This window comes from Talpa occidentalis, unplaced genomic scaffold, assembly GCF_014898055.3.
Source record: "Talpa occidentalis isolate TD23 unplaced genomic scaffold, MPIMG_talOcc4v2.1 talOcc4.12, whole genome shotgun sequence".
NCBI lineage: Eukaryota > Metazoa > Chordata > Mammalia > Eulipotyphla > Talpidae > Talpa > Talpa occidentalis.
Window position 1 is genome coordinate 24,653,637 of NW_023601212.1, and position 22,342 is coordinate 24,675,978.

A 22,342-nucleotide genomic window follows, 5' to 3' on the forward strand; every position below is an offset into this window, starting at 1 on the left:
TTTTAAATTTTCTGATTAAGCTTTTTGATTGATTCCTGTAATAACTCCTTAATTAAGATATATTTTCTTTTTGATAGATTGATGGCTTGCTATTATTTTATTTAGGATTTTTTGCACTTACATTCATAAATGAGACCGGTCCTTTATTTTCCTTTTTCATATACCATTCTTTTGTGATTTTGGAACCCAAATTATACTGACTGTAGAATTTCCATTTTTTCCTTTTCTTTGGAAGAGTCTGTGTATTATTTGGAGTGGTGTGTTGGCTAAACTAGTCATAAAGCCATCTGGCCTGGTGTTTTCTTTGTGAGAAGATTTTTTAACTCCTAATCAGTTTCCCTCATAAACATAGGCTTATTCAGGTTTATTTATTTATTTTAAGTGAGTTTTACTGAGTTATAGTTTTTCTAATAATGTTTCCATTTCTGTCTGTGTTTGTAAATTATTGGCATAAAATTTACCATAGTCATATCTTATTGTTTTTAATCTTTACAAGACATGGAATTATAGTACCTTCTTATTCCTAATATTGTTTGTGTTTTGCCAAATATATGACCATTTTACTAGCCTTTACAAAGAACTAGCTTTTATTTTTTCTGATGTTCTCTGTTTATCTTTATTTTCTATTTAATTAATTTCTGCCCTTCTATTTATTATGTCCTATTTATTTTTAAGTTTTGAATATATGGTGATTTAAAAGTATTTTTTATTATTAGTTTCTAAATCCATTATATTAAGGTCACAGAATTGGTCTGTATCATATTGATTCTCTGAAATCTTAAATAACATAACTCATACACAAAAGATTAGTTTCTCTAATATATTTTAAAAAATCCTACAAATCATTAAGAAAAAAATAACCAATAACCTAATTTTTAAAATGAACAGTTAATATACAGGAAAACAAATTCAAATGGCTCATAAACATGAAAAGATGTCCAAATTCACTCATAATCGAAGAAATATAAATGAAAGGGTTCTTGTTTTTAACCTATCAGATTGGCAAAGATTAAGCAACCATTTTTGAAAAAAGAAACAAAAATACTCTTTAATGGATCTATGGGAGATCTCCAAGACATATGTTAAGTGAGAAATTCAAAGTAAAGAACGCTACTACTAGTTATGTTAAAAATACATATATTTAGTTATTAAATGCACACACGTTGTGTATAAGAGATTATATATGCACACACAAGGACATTCGAGAAGCTAATTAAAGAGATATCTGGCTGTCTGGGGAATAGGAATGAGAGAATTTTACTTTTAAACTGTGTCATACCTGCTGAAAATTTTTTTTTTAATTTATTGAACTTGATTAAATATGGTGGCCTTTTCATGGAAATGCCCTGCTGCAACTAGAAAGGAATATGGAAAATGAACACAATTCTGTTATGGTGATGGTGTTATTTTTCTTTAGCAAAAGTAATTTAGTTTTTAACACCATAAAAGTTTATCTGCATAGTAAAATTTCCTAAGATTACATGGCCTAAAAGCCTACCTTTTTCAATTTCAAGTCTCCCAGTAGACTGCATAAATCCAATCCCGTTATCTGCTACACACTGATACAACCCAGAATCTTCCATGGTAACACCACTGATTTTCAGGCCATCTCCTGCAATTAGATGCCTTGGGGAAGGTTGAATGGGCAGGGCGTTATGAAACCAAGTGTGGTTGGGGGCAGGGTTCCCATGTATATCACAAGTAAACAGCACGGTGGCACCCAGAGATGCTCTCTGCTCCTGCAGTCCTTTAGAAATTGAAGCACGCTCTGAAAGAAAGCATATAAATCAAACGCTAGACCTCAAGATGTACTTTTTAAATTATCACACAAGTCATATAAAAATCTCTCTACCCATAACTACTAGTTGAAACCAAATTGTATTGTTTACTCACATTCTCCCATCTGCTGTGGTCATTAAGAAAAAATTAAAAATGTATTTCAACTTTCCTCTAGGAGGATAAACCATATGTTACTAGTATGTCACAGTGTATTTTTATAGCTCTCTCTACCCACTCAACTCCCCCAACACACAGGAGTACATACACAACCACAAATAAACATGGTTTCTTTTAGCATTTGTCTCAGGTGATTGGTTTTAAAGAAAGTAATAGTTTCCCTGGATTTCACAGTACACATGAACCAAAACTAAAGAAGAGACTGAACTATTCAGAGACTGAATTCTTTTCCTCGTCAACGCTGCTTTGACGTTAGGTGTACACTAGGCAAAAAACTTCCTTTAGAAGTTTTTTGTTATTTACACTAAGTACATCCTGCACTGGCATACAAAACAAGCCCAAATGAAATGATTATGCATGTTAAACTTATCATTAAAGTTTAAAGTCTACTTGCCACATACTTATATACATCAAGTCATTGTAAAAAAAATGCAGAAAGTTTATAAAACCATATTTACTATGAAACAACTTACTACCCATTTTTTGTTTTTCACAAAAATCTGTTCTGATAAAGAACACATATCATGCTACAAATGACAGTGAGATAAGTAGCTAAAAGAAGATATAAAGAACATATACAGAAATGGGGGTGCAATTCTTTATAAGCTGAATATAGGTAAAAATATTCCAAAACAGAAAATCAAAGGAAAGATTTCTTTTTGAGATGAAATTTTCTAGTCAGTATTCTGTCTTAGTTATAAGTCAGTACTACACACTGATTCAGCCTCTTCCCTTCTGTTGGTTTCTAATCTCTCTTCTCCATGTCATGAAGAAATACGAACAAGATCTGAGTCATGTCATCAACTTGGGGGTGAGGTTCCCAAGCACATCCCAAGTGAAATGTTCTGTGCCTACAAGAAATACAGCCTCACTGATCCATCCTTTAGAAAAATGAAGCTTGTAGATATTTCTAGATAATCATTATTTCATTCATATTTCACAAATGGATTTTCCATTCAAACATCAGTTAGACCAGGAAAATAGCCTGACTTGAAAAATATTAATCAGTAGCATCTTACCAAGCACATTAACCATGTAAGTGACATGTTTCACGTTTCCAGACTTGTTTCCCACCATACAGGAATAGTTCCCAGAGTCTGCTGGGTCAATGCTATCAGTGGCAAGATGAGAATACAACCTCCTCCAGTTGCTTCCGAGCACAGCATCCTGACCGTCCTTCAGCCAGAACACCTGAGAGCCTGGGACTCCGCTCACCACACACTCCAGGGTGACAGGGCTGTGAGAAAGAACAGCTAATGTCTGTGGGAGGGTGGGATGAAGAATGTGAAAATGATCTGAAGATGCGCCTGAAAAAAAAGGGTAAACAGAAAAAATACTATTAATAGGTATTCTCTTCCAATCTCTCCCTTAACAAAGCATTGAGCCTTCCCATTTTCCAATATACACTTCTTTTTTTTTTTTGCTTTTTAAAAAATTATTATTATTTTTTTATTTTATATACCAATATGCACTTCTTTACGCTATCAGGTGCTGTTATACTTCTTCACGCTCTCAGTAGCTAAACCATTTTGAGTTGAGAATTAGGGGCTTCTGAATGAGCAGTTTCTCCGCAAGTAGAGGTACTTGTAAACAAATACTTTTTTATGGTGTTACCTCAACTCAACTACCATCATCCAAAACTCAGCTATCACTATTATCATATCTGCGATAGAGAACAAATATATTTTTCATAATTCAGTTAGCTATCATTTGATTGCCATAATATTTTCTCTATTAATTCTTTTTATTGAGCAATGCAACAAAGTTTTCCACTTGTCATCTTGACCAATATGCCCTTCTAAAAACTCACTATATTTTTAAAACACATGTAATACTATTGCATAATGTATTTACGTATTTGATTTTTTGTAAGACTTCCTTATGATACACAAAACCTGAAAAAAATGAACTGTTTATTTCCCAGCTTCTCGATCAGGAATGCTTTCAAGAACCCTTCCTCGTTACCATTATTCTCCCAAATACTTACGACTCACAAGGAGCTTTTGGCCAATGGGTTCAACTTTTAATTCATGTGTGACAGGATTAAAAGCTGCACATTTATATGATCCTTTGTCCTCTAAAGATACATTCAAAATCTGAAGATTTCCTGATGGAAGGATCAAGTAATTTTCTGAGGAAGGAAGGGAATATGATTAAGGCCTCTCTTCATGAAGGACATCAACACTACTAAAAGCAACAAAGGTTGATAGCTATGCTTTAAATTTAGGCATAAAGGGCCTCCCCTGGTGGCGCAGCGGTTGAGCACTGGACTGCAAGGCTGCCCGCGGCCTCTGCAGCACCGGTTCGATCCCCGGCCACCTCGAGTGTCCCACATGGCGCACAGACCTCTCCTGCCGCCCGCTGCTCCCCTCAGCAGTGTATTTCATCAGTCTGCCTGTTCTGTTCCCCGCTCTGGCTCTGGTGAATTCTCTCACCCTCCCGCGCTTCTAACTGTACCCAGTGCTTGTATAAATAAATAAATAAATAAATAAACAAACAAATAAATAAATAAATCTTTAAAAAATAATTTAGGCATAAAACTAGCAGCAAAGATACAATCCAGGAAAAGTCATTAAATGAAGGAAAGGGAATATTAAGACAGGAAAGAAGTCAGTAGTAACATCCCACTCCCTCCTCCCCTCATCCATGGTTTTGCTTTTCCATTCTCAGTTAACTGTAATCAACCCTGGCCTATACCCCAGCTCTTGTATGCATAAATAAATAAATCTTAAAAAAAAATTGTATATGCAGTAACTTTGAGATAACCCATCATATAACTTTATTACAGTGTACTGTCATGATTGTTCATTTCATTATTAGTTGCTGTTAATCTCTTATTGTGCCTAATTCATAAATTTCATGTAGGAAAATCACAGTATAGGAAGGGTTCAGTGTTATCCACAGTTTCAGGCTTCCACTGGGGTCTTGGAATATAACCGTCTCAGATAAAGGGGAAACTACTCAAGTGAAAATATTAAACCCATCAGAAACACTTTGGCAACAGACCACTCACTGCACAAGCCTCTCTGATTACCTGTCATTCATTTATTTTTTTCCCCAACATTAAGTCCTGAGTGCCTATTTCCTGTCACGAAGGCCCTGTATGGCCAGGGTATAGGTAATACAGCAATGAAGAAATCAAAGGCCCTGCCCTTGAGCAGCCAGCTGCCTCGTGCAGGGAATGTGGGTGGCAAGAGAAATGGATAATTAACAAACATGCAAACAGAAAAATACATAACACAATGCTTTGCGGAGGGGTAAAGCTGAATAAAGGGGACATCAGACAGCAAGGCATACTGCTGCGGACATCAGGGAGGGGCAGTCTTCTCCAGGATGAGGACATGATATCTGACACCAGGGGACTGAGAAAGTGAGTCCTGGTGGTGTGAGACTGAAATCATTTCTACACTGTAACCATTTGCTCTAGTCTCTCCACTTGACTTCTGAGAGCAGCCACAATATATCTTAGGTATTTTTTTTGTATCCAGAGTCCCTGGCACACGGAGCTTAGAGAGTTTGTTCTGGGGGTACCACTGGCATTTTATAAAAAATCTCACCTGTGGAATGTTTCAGCCATTTTCCCCGGATTTTATAGCGCACCTCAGCTTTGGGGTTACTCTCTGGTACCCTGCAGCCAATGAAACCAGTGCTTTTTTCTTCTGCTGTAATAACAGGCTTTGTTGATGAACCAAAATCACCAAGAACTAAAATAAAGAAGTAGGTAGAAGTAAGCAAATAAGCAGATAAATAAATACATGGAAATTTGAACTCTACCAAAGGAAATTTAAACTAGAAACAACATCTGCAGCATGGTGGTTGGGCAGCTAATCCCAGTTCAGAGAGTTGCATGATCTTTTTATCTTAGAAAGCAGGTGAGGTAGAGGTGGCGTGGCTGAGGACTGGAGCCAAATCCTGGCACTCTTTTCCAGAAGTCAACACTACAAGGAGATTATAAGAAAGGCCACTGTTCTTAAAACCTTAGGAAGAACTATAAAACTTAATTGCTCCTACGCTGTCAAGATAAACCCTTTCAACTCAGCCCTTCATCAAAACTCACTTTGCCTAAGCATCTTTATTCCTTTTGTAGCTACTCAGTTGCAGTGATTTATGGGAATAAACTAGCACGTCGAAAAACAAAGCAATGCTTGGTAAGAATTATCTGAATATACTACCTAGGTCTTAACTCTCCTCAGTTGAAGTTTACTACAGATGGAGCCTGCAAGGAGGGCCCTTTATTATCTCCAATGCTAAAGAATTCAGCAGACTGACACGAGGAGCTCAGCCTGCCAGTGTGTGTCTTGCAGCTGTCCATGGGTCACAGCTCTACAAAAACATTTACTCTTCTCAGTTATGACAAACTCACTACTCCTGGGGAATCCAGATTTGTTCTGTAAATAGGGGTGCCCTTACAAAGAAGTTTTCCATTACTGGAAGCCATCATCGTTTGAAAGGCAGATGGCTCAAACTTACTAAGAAAACCACGCATTCCAGATCTTCCATAAGTTCAATACTCAACATTCCTTTCTTTACAGTCAGTTTTTCCCCCTGCTTCTTTAGCCTGGTTTCAATTAAATAAATTAAAATCACTCAGTAATCAAGGCAAATAAAACAATTCAATGTGAAAGAAAGATAAAAAAGTACACGAAATAATGGAGTGTCAAAGTAGACAACAGCAATTTTTTTGTTGTCAAAATTAAGGACTTTTAAGCAAAGAAATTCAGATCTCATATTAGAAAGCTGTCCTTGTTATGAAAAAAATCATTCCCATATCCCATGCAGTCACTACGCTAGGCTCACAGAGGTTCAAGTACATTTCCCCAAGTTAAACAAAGACAAAGTAAAAGCTGGAATGAGAATGCCCCTATGTGTTTACTCTAAAGCCTATGTTCCTCCTACTATTCAAAAACTGTAAACACTAACTGATTTCAGGGGAAAGCATATGTAACAGGGACCAAATTTAACTCACCTGCAATGGATACTGTTGCAGGGCGGCTCACAATTGCACCCACACTATTGTTGGCGATGCACTGGTAGTAACCCACAAGGGAGGGGTTAAGAGAAAGGATAGTCAAAGTCTCCTGATGAATCTTAATCTGTTCCATGTTTCTATCCAATCTTTTTCCATTATGCAACCATGAGATATGAGTAGTCACAGGTTTGGCAGAACAATGTAGTACTACAGATCCTCCAGCTTTCTGGACAGCAGACAGCGGCTCAGAAATGAAGTAAGGTGCCAAGTCTACAAGGGAACATTCCCCATGTGCAAAAGGGGTGGGGGAGAAAAGGGGAGAGAAAGGGAGAGAAAAAAGAGCACATTAAATGCATTTCATCTGAATCTTTACTCACTAAAGACAATCCCCCCTTATTTTATCTATGTATGTTATGGTTCTTAACGGTTATAAAAGTTCTAGGAACATTCTTACAAGTCCATTTTGGGAGAACAAAAGGCAGCAAGTTAACCAAGGACTTAACAATGAGGGTAAAATAGGTGAGAATACTTATGATATGAGTTAGACAAAATACCAATTCTATAAATGAAAAATAATAAATTGCTCTTTTAAGAAGCTTTTAAGAAACAGAAGCTAAGAATCTGAAAGAGTAAAGATGACTTTCAAAATAAAAAGAATTCTCTGCTCTATTACCAACAAGATTTGACTTTAAGAGCAAATTATTCTATAAAAAAAAGGTTATAGTACTTCTTTACCACTTCTCTTTAATAGAAAATAATGTTCAAGTTTAAAGAAAGCAGCACCAGAAATTTAGGAAGCCATACAAAGTCCATACATTTTGGGATGTAAGGCTAAATAGGGTACTCAGTCTTAAAACAAAATTTTGTGATGTTTGGAATAGTTTCATTTGTTATGTCTGTTCCTCCAAAACTTGGGTGGGGGTTCTTACACTGAAATATCAAAACAGATCACCCTCCTCCATCCAAAAAGTGGGGGAAGGGACAGGAATACTGTTGATTTGGTGGAATAAAATGGTTAAAAGGAAAAAAATCAATAAATTGTTGGATCTACTTTTATAGGATAGTTAATCAAAAATAAAGATTAAGAGAAATGTATCTCTTAACTGAATCTGAATTTTATGTTTAGCAAAACAAAAGCATAAACCATTAAACCACTTCTTCCTTATCAAACCTAATTTTTAACAGAGATTATAAATATTAATAAATAAACACCATTATAATATATATGCTTTTATATAAATCTTGACACAAATCCAAAAAGAAATATATGGGGGTCATGAATTAGGTTCAGGCTTAAATACATTAACAATAATCACATTTAAGTTTTTCAATAAGCAAAAGAATTAGATAATAAATGAGACAAGGTCATGAAGGAAAGAGCTAGATATGGGATTTAAACCAAGTATGCTTCACTCCAACCTGAGTACTACTACATGTTAATTCTAAAATTTTCTCTTTGGCAGTATGTAGTCAGCATTTTATTCCTGTTTTCAGAATTCAGAATTTCCAAATTCAGAAATTTGTAACATACCCACTTACTGATAAAAGCACAATAGGAAAATATTTATTTATTTATTCATTTATTTGTTTACACAAGAACTGGGGTGCAGGCCAGAGGTGTGGGAGGGGGTGAGAGGATTCACTAGAGACAGAGTGGGGAGCAGAACAGGCAGATCTACTGAAAGACACTCCTGAGGGGAGAAGCGGGTGAGGCAGGAGAGATCTGCTGCCCCATATTATGAGTTAGCTCCCTGGCCAGGGATCAATTCATGCTGCAGTGACTGTCTCAGCACTTGATAGCGCTGAGACTATTAACCAGTGTCACCAGGGAGGCCCAGGAAAATATTTATTTTTAAGGCAATAAAAGGAATAAATTACAAGGAGAGTGATGAGAAGATCTGCTAGTGCCCAGGAGGCAATGAGAAATCTTTAAATTAAGTAATTAATCAAAGTTCATAAATAACTCAGGTGGTCAAATTTCAGGAATGTCTTTAGACACCATTTTAGTTAGTAATGGAGTAAAGTCAAAGTTTGATTTTATAGGATTAAGATGAAGAAAAGCTTCAGCCAAAACATGACTCTTAGGTCCTCCCTTCAGCCAAAACATGACTCTGGTGGCGCAAGGGGTTAAACAACACACTGTGAAGTAATCCGCAGCCTCTGCAGCATGAGTTCGATCCCCGGCCCGCCAGGGAGCAACCCACATGGCGCAGCAGACCTCTCCTGACTCACCCGCTGCTCTCCTCAGCAGTGTATTTCCGTTAGTCTGCCTGTTCTGTTCCTCCTCTCACTTCCCCCCCACCCCAGCATCTCTGGCCTGTGCCCCAGCTCTTGTATGCATAAATAAATAAATCTTTAAAAAACAAACAAACAAACAAACAAAAAACCCCACCACTCTTACCTGAACTCACAGGAGAGCACAGAATCACAAGCATCACATACAGCAGTGTCTGTAAGGGTCCAGAGTCTGGATGCATAGCGCCAGATTACAGAAGCAGGCAGGACAGACTTCCAGAGCAAAACCCAGGCCTTGGCTCACTGAAAGACATCCAAAAGAAAAAAAAGAAAACCTAAAGCACAAAAACAGCTGGAAACTTTTCTCTGAATAGCCAGAGCTGTGAGCATGATGGCACACATATTTGGGTGTGGAGCGGGGAGCATGAAGTAAGACTTTTTTGGTGTGAAGTCACCAGACTTTTGAGAGGTATATAGTTTTTTCTTTGTTTTATTTTTATTGTTTTTTTTTTAATTGATGTAACATTGGTTTATAATGCTGCATGTGATTTAACAGTATAGGTTCACACCTCTTCTTAAAAGCTCTGTATACAGTATGTCAGATATAAGATACTTAATGATCCTTATCTTCCCAATTCACAAGCTAACCTCTAGGCACTAAATTTAAAGTCAGAAGTTTTGTTCATTCTTCCAAGGCTCTAAGATACCTCTTATTACACAGAATCAATCATTGCAAATGAAAACGTTAAACTGCCTTTCACACATCTCATTAGCACTTCTAAAATTCAATACAACTGAAATGCATACTTCCTCCACGTTCCCTAAAATAGAATCCATAACAGAAACAACAAAATAAGAGCTAACTTTTGTACATACGGTGCTTAGCATGTGCCAGATACCATTTCAGGGCTTTTTATACTTTAATCTTCACAACAACCCAATGTGTATTACCGGTTTTCTTCCTTTTTTTTTTTTTTTTTTTTTTTTCCAGATAGGGAACTCAGGTTCATGGATTGTTCAAACAAAAAGACTATAAAGTGAGCTTGGCATGCCTGCCGACTATCCAAAAACCACTGTGGTGAGGGAGGGAGAACCCAGGAGAAAGTAGAGGAAAGCTGGGCCAGATGATACCCAGCTTCAAAGGCCGTGGTAAAGATGACGGAATTTATCCTAAATGTGATGGCAAACATGCAGAGGACATATAAAAGGGGCGTGTGTGATCTCATTTATGCTTGCAATGCAATAAAATGTAAGGATAAAGCTACATTAGTAACATTTCAGAAACGAGTATTTTTTTTTTAAGGATTTATTTATTCATGCATATAAGAACCGCGGTATAGGCCAGATGCACGGAAGGGCAAGAGGATTCACCAGAGCCAGAGCGGGGAACAGAACAGGCAGACTGACAAACTACACTGCTGAGGGGAGCAGCGGGCAAGACAGGTGAGGTCTGCCGCACCATGTGGGACCCTCCCCGGCTGGCCAGGATCGAACCGGCGCTGCCAGGATCGAACCGGTGCTGCAGATGCTGCAGACAGCTTCACAGCACTGCAATCAACCGACTGCGTGGTAATACAAAACGAAGTGCCTTAAGTATGCTTTTTTATACATTAAACAAGGATCTCCACTTCTGTACGCCAGGGACTCCAAAATCTACACATTGCAAACCCAGTTTATCATGTACTATCAATTGATCACAGATTATCAGTTCAGGAACTACCATTTTCATTTTTTCTCTTTTGCACAATGGGAGAGGATATTTTGATACCACTCTTTGGCAGAAGGGGCCAGCTGTGTGAAAGCACTTTTAGGTTTATTTGAATTCTCACTTGGTTCATGGGGAAGAACCGCCATCCCACTGGTAAGCAGTCAAGGCAAAGTAAACATTCAAATAACAGGAGACATTTTCCTGAGAGAATGAGGACAAGGAGGAATGTTTCTTCCTTTTGCCAGATCTTTCTTCAACTATTTATTTATTAAAAAGCGGTGAAACAAATTCCGGAGTCAACTTTAACCCTAGCACATGATCTACAGAGTTACTTTTCAGCTGTCTTTTAAGACTTCACAGCTCGTTGTTGCTAACTAAATATTAACACACAGGAATACCTCTGTCTCGCTATTACATTACTCTGAACAAGATGTCAATTTGATGTTGGAGGCGGGAATGAATCTATGACCAGAACAGGCATTTACTCTGTATTGTTACCTTGGTGTATAGTTATCCATCACAAGTTTGATCAGTTTGTGAGAAAAGTGTAATAATAAGATTATTATTAATCTTAGATTTAATATTATTTAAGATTATTATTAATTTTGGTTGGGTAGCTTAAAAATCTTTCAAGAGCACCAAGAGGAAATCCAGTCCAACCCCACAAATAAACACCACAAAGAGTTACATGATATATAAATCAGAGGATATCATTAGCACTACTAGAAAACTATTCAATGCTACATCATTTTCAAAAGTACTGTCTTTATCAAAAAAGGAAATATATAATGATATTGGTGGCATTGTTATTTAACAAGTAACAGTCAATAATATTTAACTTGGAAAACCAGTAAGAAATAAACATATTTTTAATCTATCATGTTTATCTGCAGATATCATCTAAGGGTTTGCCAATTTTATCAATAAATATAGAAATATAGGTATATACATAAATTTTCCCCTGCATTGCATTAGCAAATGAACAATTTTTTTTGTCTGGCAGAAGACTGCTGCCATCTTCTTACACACAGATCAGTAGCTTTAACTATATGTCACCATTCTCTTTTTTTTTTAATATTTATTTTATGTATTTATGCATACAAGAACTAGAGTGTAGGCCAGAGGGTGCAGCGGGGTGAGAGGACCCACCAGAGACAGAGTGGGGAACAGAACAGGGGGATCCACTGAAATACACTGATGAGGGGAGCAGTGGGTGAGACAGGAGAGATCTGCTGCACTATGTGGGTAGCTCCCTGGCCGGGGATCGAACCCACATCGTTGCAGTGGCTGAGACTTTGACCCCTGCGCCTCCAGGGAGGCTCCTATATGTCACCATTCTTACCCATAAAAATTCACCTTGGCAAGGATGACAACAGCCCTAGTTCCATCTACATGAAAATTGTTCTCCCATCATCCTCTCATCCTCTCTTCTCATCTGGAAACAGTGACCAGCAAAGAAAAAGTCTGGCCCACTCCACCACACAAAACTAATACGTCACTTGCCAAAGGCTCTTGGATCTCTGTTCTAGTAAACATAATGTTCAAATATTCTCATGCAAAAATTAAAAAACAGAATTCTGATTTAAATCATATTGGAAACAGAATAGAATCTTATTTAAATCATGTTGTCAGTTTTTAGACTTCAGTGTTTTTTCTCATCTAGAATATATTTAAAGCACCCAGTGTTGGTAACATAATGCTAGGTGATTTTAAAAAAATGGTTGAGTTTTTTTCACATCTTCTATACTGAATATGTTACTTTCACAAGTAGAAAATAGTTAACAGAAGGTTTCTATAAATACTCATTGACAAAAACACACTCAACACAGAAAATATGGAAAAATATAAATGTAAAAAAAAATACACACAGCAACACCATCACCTAAAGATAACATATCAATATTTTAATGCACTTCCTTCTACTCCTTTTCCTTTTCCTATGGGTGTCTGTTTACTTACAACATTGAGATAATAACATGTATGCAAAACAGTCTTAAATCTTGACTTCCCCATTTATTATCTAGTTACTTATTAAAATTTTTCATAATCATAATTTTAACAGTGATAGGTACTTTGTAGGTCTGTACTTTTAGATACTTTTCAGGACATACTTAATTTACTTGGCTACTCCTTTTTGGATATTTAAGCTGCTTTTTTTATAGTTATGTGTATATGTTTGTCTTTTATCAAAGCTAATGCTGCAATGAATATTTGTGCCTAAAAGTCCTTAACCATTGTAAGTACGTCCTTAGTATAGATTTTTCAAAGTCAAATGATTTAATCAAGGAGTTACAAACATTTATAAGACACACTGTGTGTGTGTGTTTGTGTGTGTGTGTGTGTGTGTGTAAGGAAATCAAACACAAACACACACACAGAGTCATATACTGTTTTCCAGAAAGGAAGCAACAACATCCTCCCCTTTCCACAACCACTGTTAGCACCTGGGGGTACCTCCAGCTCATCGGCATACATGATTTAGATCTTGACTCAATGGTAAGCAATATAAACATAAAACATAAATTTGAGCAATTAATTAAAAACATTTCACAGGGCATAAGACAACACTGACTGCCTAATTTTTACTGACTTTTCTAACAATACTTTAAATGTATACAAAAGTAACTGCAAAAGAAATGAAAGCAATGGACACTGCCGGTCGCATTTAGCACACCCCAACAATCCCTGAACTTCCAATAAACAAAAAACACCATAGACACACAATCTCTGCTTTTTACCCAAAATCATCATAAAGGAGAATAAGAAGCAACTGTTATTATACTGAGAAGTTTTAACTTGTGACATATATTTCTCTAAAAATAAATGTGTGAGCAAAAACTGATGCCATTTGTAGGAATATTTGTTGGCATTTAAAACAGTAAATCACCATTCATTTCAAAACATTACCCTCCCTTCCTTACTGCTTTCCTGGTTCATAAAGCATATAAACACCTCTACTTCCCTAAATTACTAGAGGCAGTAAAATAACACAGGGGGTTGGATTTTAAATTGGGTTCAACCTCGCCTTACTATTTGGACTTTAGCAAAGAAATGATCAATTCCCTATGTGGAAAACAGAACTGTTAAACCTTATCCAACTCACTGGTCTCAGAAGGAATGAATGTAACCAGGAGGGAGTTTGACCTCCTTCCTCTCTTGAAAGGAAGTTAATGGCCAACATAACTCCCATTATTTTCACTGCAGTTCTGAGTGGCTGATTTAAGTATCTGAGATGGTCACCTGTGCCCAGAACAGCACATTAGTACAGTCTCCCCAGGAAAAAGACTGGAGGTTTCACAACAAACAAAGGAAACAGCAAAATGTACAATGGTTGTGCCTCAATAAACCTACAAATCAAGGGGCGATTCGTCCTTCCTTGCTGTAAAAAGTTTTGGAGGACTCCCCACTTTCACCAGGCATGAACAACTCCCGGAGTCCTTGTCTGACTTTACTTAGAAAAGCTGGAATGTGGGTCTCCCTGTTGGCGCAAGGGGTTAAGCACCACACTATGAAGCACTCCGTAGCCTCTGCAGCACGAGTTCGATCCCCGGCCGGCTAGGGAGAAACTCACATGGCACAGCAGATCTCTCCTGTCTCGCCTGCTGTTCCCTCAGCAGTGTATTTCAGTCAGTCTGCCTGTTCTGTTCCCAGCTCTGTCTCTGGTGAATCCTCTCACCCCTCCACACCTCTGGCCTGTACCCCAGTTCTTATATGCATAAATAAATAACTCTTTAAAAAAATAAAAAAGAAAAGCTGGAACATCCTACATATCTTCTTTAAGCCTTTCCTTCACATCCACATAGAGGGCAATTTGTCTTCCATAACCAACTACTTTCATGTCATCCCAGACTTAGAAACATTTCTGTTGGCAAAAGAAACCAAAGGTATGCCCCGTCTTAGAATAAGAAAGGAAATACTTCCCTAACATTTACTTAACTTATTGTGCAGGTTGTGAACTTAATGCTTTTATAACCCCTTTTCAACATGCTGCCAGAATAATCCTTAGGGAAAAGTCTTTCCTGAATTTCTAGATTGGATTCCTTTGTTTTTGAAACAACGCCTTTGCTTTTTCAAGGATGATCTGAATTATCCCCTCCCTCGGCTCCTACGTCCATTTTTTGATAATTTTCTTTCAAGTTTAGGAAATAACTATTGTGATTGTATTGTGAACAAAAAAATGCAGCTTTTGGATTGGCATAGTTCTTCAAAACAGAAAATAATTTTAGTTTCATTTAAAGGAATTTATTCTGGATGAAACTTTAATTTCTTCCTTCCATTAACAGTTGATCCCTATTTTCAAACAATCTATTTCAAAACATGCTATTTTTCAAGTGCTTTTTTAAAAATGAATTGTGTACACTAACCAAAAAGATAAAAAAATAAATCTACTTAAAATTTGTTAAGTATTCACAAGATTGATTCAGCACAATTTCAAGTTTATTCAACCAGTATTTTGTGCGTGGCCCCTGGCTGTGTGTCAGGCACTGTGCTTTGCTAGTCAGTCACACACACAACAGACAGGACATCTGCTTTAGTGAGCCTGTGGCCAGGTGACAACTACAGAGCTCGTTCAAACAGAGAGTGAGCTAAATCACGCCATCCACACCACAACACTTTCCCACAAAGGTTTCTACAAAGTTATTCCACTTTTTTAGGTGGCTTCTTTTTATTGTCTAACAACTTTTCAATCAGAAACTAAAAAGTATTACTTTGGTATTAGACCTTCAGGCAAAGATACATCCACCCATTTATATGACATCAGTTTTTTCTGTCATAAAACATGCCATGAAAATTTGAATGGCCTACTGTTTGTGAGTGGACACATCACACTGGGCTGTGTGTACAGATGTCAAGTGAGAGGCAGGATGGGGGGTGCTTTCCTCCGATCTTCCATTTGCAGCGCTGAGGGTGCCATTTCCATGAATTGTGGAATATTCTTGGTCTTTTGCCCATATTTTAGGCCATCAGGTATTTATCTGTGTTGTCTCTCTGTTTTTAGTGCAATGTGAATGCAAGATAAGTATGTGCCTTAAAAAGACTTCCCATCTACTGCACACATATGTTTATAGCAGCACTATTTACAATAGCTATGGAAGCAACCCAAATGCCCAAAAATAGATGACTGGATCAAGAAGATGTGGTACACGTACACAATGGAATATTACTCAGCAATCAAAAACGATAAACACATGCAGTTTGCAGCAACATGGATGGAGCTAGAAGGGATCATGCTCGGCGAAATAAGTCAGAAAGAAAAAGAAAAATACCAAATGGTCTCACTCATAGCAGGAATTTAGAAAACCTAAATAAGAGACCAGGAAAAAGACTAATCAATACAAAGTAATAATCAAAATCAACAAGCAACTATAAATAAACCAGAGACACACTACGGGGGAGGGAGAGGTGGAGAGAGGAAGGACTAGAGTCAAAATAAGGGGGGGTGCATATGGGGAATATAACCAAAATGAAAATGCATACATTGTGCAAAGATGAAAAAAGATGTAAGAATTATATAAAATAAAATATTTAAATAAAATAAATAATAAATAATAAATAAATAATTAGATAGATAGATAGATAGATAGATAGATAGATAGATAGATAGATAGATAAATAAATAAGACTTCCCACCTGAAGGGAGATTTCCTGACTCTCCGCCACCTTTGAGGGAAAACTTCCTTACCGGCCCTCCTTCACCACCGAACACCCTCAAGTGTTCTCTTACTCCTTTGCTGTGCACAACAAGCTCACTGCTTTACATTTAAGAACAACCTGTATTTATTTACTTTCAAAATATTGTTTATCACCTCACAAATTTGCTTTTATTGCTCAGTTGATCTATTTTGTGACCTGTGATAACTGGTTACTTTGGGTGGGATGGCCACGTAACAAATTATTTCCCCATCAAAATCAATGGAAATGGTTTTTCCTAAGAGGCAAGGTTTTAGGAAATAAAGGTTTTCAGCAGTAAAGTAGCTGAGGGAAGGAGGGACATGAGAGCAAGAGAATAAAGAAGTAGAGGTGCTATGGGAAACACAGAAGGTTGACTTAACCTAGACATGGAGGGTTGAAGACTTCCCTGAGGAAACAAGGATTAGTGAAAACAGATGGGGAGGTAGAGGGTGGAGGGAAGGAGGAAAAGCAAGGGGTGGGTTGGGGGGAATAACATATTTGCAGAATCTGAGGTAGAGAGAGCAAAGAGGTTAGGGATGGAGAGTACAGTAAGAGGAGGAGGGCACAAAGTCGAGAGAGACAAGGCCACGTGGATGAGCAGAAGTTAGAGCATAAAGAACAATATAGATCAAGTCAGGGAAACTTGCTTTTATCCCGAGAGGGAAGTGCTGAGGGCTTCTAAGCAGGCTAGGGGCAAGATCAGGCTTGTACCTTTGAAAAATAATTTTCACTACAATGTGGAGAATGGCAGAAGAGAGGGTAGGAGGCTGTTAGCAAAGAGAATGGAGACCTGCACTAGCGTGTTCTAGAAAAACATCAGGGGATACATTTTCAAGATACATAAAATTTTAGGAAGTGTACATATTTATTTATTTTTTAGTTTTTACTTTATTTTATATATTTTTACATCATTTTTTGTTTTTGCACCATGTATGCATTTTCATCTTGGTTATAGTCCCCAAACAATTCCCACCCCCCCTTGTTCTGATCCTACTCTCTTCTCCACCCCCAACCCCCTGTAGAGTGTCTCTGGTTTATAGTTGCTTGTTGATTTTGATTTTTTTTTTTAATATATATATATTTTTTTTTTATAGAGGCATGTTTTCTTTCTTTCTTTCTTTCTTTGTTTTCGTTTATACATGCACTGGGTACAGTCAGAAGCGCGGGAGGGTGAGAGAATTCACCAGAGCCAGAGCGGGGAGCAGAGCAGGCAGAAGGACCGAAGTACACTGCTGAGGGGAGCAGCGGGCGGCAGGAGAGGTCTGCGCGCCATGCGGGACCCTCCTCCGGTGGCCGGGGAGCAGCCGGGGATCGAACCGGCGCCACAGAGGCTGCGGGCAGCTTCGCAAGCCAGCGCTCAACCGCTGCGCCACCGGGGAGGCCCTGATTTTGATTTTTATTTTATTATAGTTAGTCATTTTCCTGGTCCCTTATTTAGGTTTTCTAAATTCCTGCTATGAGTGAGCCATCTGGTATTTTTCTTTTTCTTTCTGGCTTATTTCACTGAGCATGATCCCTTTCAGCTCCATCCATGTTGCTGCAAATGGCATGAGTTTATCTTTTTTGATTGCTGAGTAATATTCCATTGTATATATATATCACATTTTCTTGATCCAGTCATCTATTTTTGGGCATTTGGGTTGTTTCCATAGCCTAGCTATTGTAAATAGTGCTGCTATAAACATAGGGGTGCAGGTGCCCTTTTGAATTAATGTAAGAAGTGTACATATTTAAAAGAGATCTAAGATAGGATAATTGATAGGCCTTAGTGAATGATTTGGATTAGAAAATACCTCTTAGAAACCCTTGCAATCCATTACCTATCCACTGCTCTGATCCTCAGGGCCATGACCATAAATATAGGAATCATGGCCGCTGCCTGGTTTCCTGACTTGGAGAAGTGAGTGGCTGTGTGTTTACTAACATGGGAAATACATGAGCAGCAGCAGGGTTTTCTGTTGCCGTTTTAAAGGTGGTAGGGAATGGAGAGTGTATCTTAAGTTAGAGAGACAGGAGTTGAGTTGGACATAGGGGAACTCTAAGAAGAGACCTAGAAGGCAAGCAGAGGGAAGCCTGAAGTGCTTAAGAGAGATTTGGGACACAACCGCTGCTCCCTAGAGAAGAGGGGAGAATCCTCAGGCTGAATCCTAAATGCACCAGCTTTGATGGGGCAGGAATTTCTCATTTGGAAAACCCACATTATCAATACTCTTAATAAAAAAAAAAATTTTAAACAAAAAAGGAAATGATAGATAATGATATTGCAGGGATAGAATCAAAGACTCAGGCTTTCTAAAAATGACTTTCAAAATACCACTGAATTTCACCCTCATCTACCTTTCAAAGGTGCTACAGTTTAGGTTAATCTGACACATTCCTTCCCTGTTGTCACTAAAGCCTTTGATCAGTGACACTCCTCATGCTGTCCACATGGGGTCTTGAAAAATGAGAGGAGCAGCTGGCATACATCTTTCAGAGATTTTACTGGTGAACGGGGAAGGGGCAGGAGGAGGGTGAAAAAAAAAAGAAGGAAGAAAAGGGCTGTATTACGTCCAGTTGCAACAAATACACCATCTAATAGCTGGCATGTTCATCTCTGAGGGTTAGTCTCCCTTCGTTTAGAAACCCAAGAATGGGGCCTCCCTGGTGGCTCAAGAGGTTAAGACGCAACCTGTAAAGCTATCTGCAGCCACTGCAGCACGAGTTCCATCCCGGGCCAGGGAGCAACCCACATGAAGCAGCAGACCTCTCCTGTCTCACCTGCTGCTCCCCTCAGCAGTGTATTCCAGTCAGTCTGCCTGTTCTGTTCCCCACTCTGTCTCTGGTGAATCCTCTCACCCGCCCACACCACCACCTCTGGCCTGTACTCCAGTTTTGTATGCATAAATAAATCAATCTAAAAAAAAAACCAAGAACCCAAGAATGCCTCAAAGTGTTCATATGCAATCAACAACAATGCATTCTCTGGCCTGCCACTTAGCTCTGAGGCAGTAAGAGGAAAATATAAATCTTAGAAAAGCTAGAGCTGGGGTATCAAACACCCAGGGCCTCGCCAGTAACTTGCAGGGCTCCCTTCTTGCCAGAATTCAGAGCCCTCACTATGAAAGCAGCTCTTCCCAGTACCTTTTTATTAGCAAGTAATGATGACACAATCATTCAGATCAACTTTTTAAAAAACTGTTGACACCTACAGACTTCACAAACCCTCCCCCACTTCTCCAGAGTCTCAATCGAGTCAGTCAAGCATACAAGCCGATGCTGCTGCCTGCAAAAGCATTTCCTTTCACTGTGGACTGTCAAAAGTAGAAGAAGAAAATGGAAGTGACTTGGAGTTATGGCACCAAAAAGGCCAAATGAGCAAAGAAATAATCAACTCCACATGAGCCACTTCAGCTCCAACACAATGAAAAGGGCCTAGGACTAACCCCAGGAAAGGTCACTGAGATCAAAGGTCACAAGCAGAAAAAGGCAGCAGTGAGGGGCTGCCAGCTGCAGTGGGAGTCAATGTGGTCCTAATTACACCCCAAGAGAAGGAGCTTGAGCAAGAGCACAGTTAGCCCCTATTCACAATATGTGCGTGTTTTTAAAAAAAAAAAATCAAGTGTTCCTGTTCCACTCTCTTTCAAAGAAGCTATTTCTTCCTGCTTCTAGAGCACAGGAAACCAAGAATTATGGAGATAAGATGATTCTGGCATCCACAGAGAGTAGTACAGGAACAGCAGATACAAGCAGTGAAATTCTAAAAAGTGACTTGGGAGAGATTATTATAAAGACAAAACACAAGTTTCAACATGCGCTACAAACCCAATATTCTGGATTTTCAATTCTATTGGAATTGGCTTCATGGCGAAAAAAATAACAGGGTTACAGTAACCACAAAACAAATGCTAAAAGCAAAATTTTTAAGTTCGCAAAGATCTGGCTGAACTTGAACGGACCAACATTATAAAGACCCAAACAGAATTCTGGCTACCCTTCTTTGAAGGATGATGAAAGAATTTGAAAAAGAGCTCTAGATAAGGGTTAGGTAATAGAGTTGTTAATAAGTCCAGTGCTTTGCTTAGACCTCTGCAGAGAAAACAAATTTTCCCTGGCAGTTACAAAAGACTCAACAGTAGTTGTGGGGTTTGGTTTAACCTTCATTTTAATAACAAAGAAATAAAACCTCAAGGAAACACTCAAGTGCATTAAATACTTTCTAATGTATACAAACATTTAGTAAACAGGAAAATAAGAAAAAAATAGAAATCTAAGAAAAATATCTTTGCTGCAAATGTTGGCTGAATGCTAGATCTTTGTTCCAAGGACTTTTATACATTCGTTTACCTGCTGAATTATGAGTTTCCCAGAGAACTGAACACAGTGGTAACCAGCTTCCAAGTATCCTGTGCCATCTTTAAATTTGGCCGTATAAGTTACTGAAAAAGTCTAGATTTCCTAGACATCCCGGCTTTGTTACTCTGGTAATGGGAATTAGGTCAGGCATCACTTCATCAAAGCTGTTGTGGCACCATGGAAGAGTGGCCGAGCATTGACGATGGACTCTTCAAGCACATTCGTCAAGTGACATACAAGTCAATCACAGTTGACTATGTGGTCAGGAAACCATCACCACAAACGAGCAGAGAAGACTAAAGATCTGCAATAACACACCAACCCGCATCAAGAAAACTTGCTCTCCAGAAAACTTTGATAGGTAATTAAAAGCAAAGAAATGATGGAGATACAAAGCTTGGATGAACTAGAAAATAGAAAAGCAAGTAATCAAGGTCATGGTGTCTTTGTAACAGTACAACAAAACCAAGAAACTTTAGACCAATGGGGAGAGCCCAAGAAACACTAGGTCCAGATGAAGAAAGCTTGCAGAGATGTTCTGCTAGGCTGTATGTGTACAAAACAAAACTGCTGCATTGGGAAAATTACTGGCGACAGTAAACTGGATGGTTGAAAGAAAGAATTCAAGCACAAGCTAACAGAGGACAGACACTTAAAAATACAATACATACATACACCACTGGAAAAACCATAGCAGCAGACAGACTCAATCTGTAAGACAAATAAACTTACTCCAATGATGCTCCTCTGTGCAAAATTCTTCCCAAAATTTTGTGTTGATTATTTTCAGCATCATTGCATAAAAAAGCATAAAATTCTTTCACCTTGTTATAATTACACCGGATTTTTATAAACCCATATAATCTTAACTCCAACACTATCAACCAATGTATTAATTAATGACTATTTTTTAAAAATCAAAAACACCAAAATGATAAAGTAAAGATAATTCCAAAAGAACTCCAACTTTTTTGGCAAAGAAACAGCACTATGAGATTATACGGTTACTAAGAAGTCGGGAATCTATAAGGGCACAATTCTTATTTAGATATCTAAGTTCCAGTTTAATTCTTACATTTTTTCTTTATATTAGACTACTCCTGTTTCTTATTTATACTCCACTAGTCATACGTTGCACTTGCAGAATACATTTTATATGTTGGCACATCCAAATACCCTGGGTGTAGACTGCTCTTTTAAGGACTGGTCATCACAGCCCACTGTGCCCCCCCCACTTTGAGATCACCCTTTCCCTCCCCTTCTGATGTCTCAGTTCTACAGTCTGCTAGCATTTAAAACATTTTCGAGGTATAAAAATATTTCCAAAAGTGACAGGAGCCCTAACTGTTACAATAATATTTTTAAATGTTATAAAGTATTTTAATAATTAAATATATGTTGATATCATTTTTAAAATTAATAGTTGGTGGTCTAAGTTGATGTATTTGTTTTTCCTACAGAATGTC

The 22,342-nt window shown here is 38.0% G+C and overlaps 1 protein-coding gene across 9 annotated transcripts in view; it reads right to left on the bottom strand.

The window, feature by feature from the left end:
• The window catches only part of CDON (cell adhesion associated, oncogene regulated), a 97,410-nt gene that overhangs the window by 53,182 nt on the left and 21,886 nt on the right, over positions 1-22,342 (bottom strand). For all 9 annotated transcript variants that reach the window (XR_008551066.1, XM_037505572.2, XM_037505570.2 and 6 more), the window contains exons 2-7: positions 9,327-9,463; positions 6,923-7,195; positions 5,514-5,660; positions 3,944-4,087; positions 2,976-3,263; positions 1,499-1,768 (exon numbers count right to left, since the gene is read on the bottom strand). Coding sequence is in view for 8 of the 9 variants with exons in the window: in XM_037505572.2 (XP_037361469.1) it covers positions 1,499-1,768; positions 2,976-3,263; positions 3,944-4,087; positions 5,514-5,660; positions 6,923-7,195; positions 9,327-9,402 (1,198 nt within the window). In the remaining variant the exon portion in view is untranslated. The remainder of the gene's footprint in view (positions 1-1,498; positions 1,769-2,975; positions 3,264-3,943; positions 4,088-5,513; positions 5,661-6,922; positions 7,196-9,326; positions 9,464-22,342) is intronic.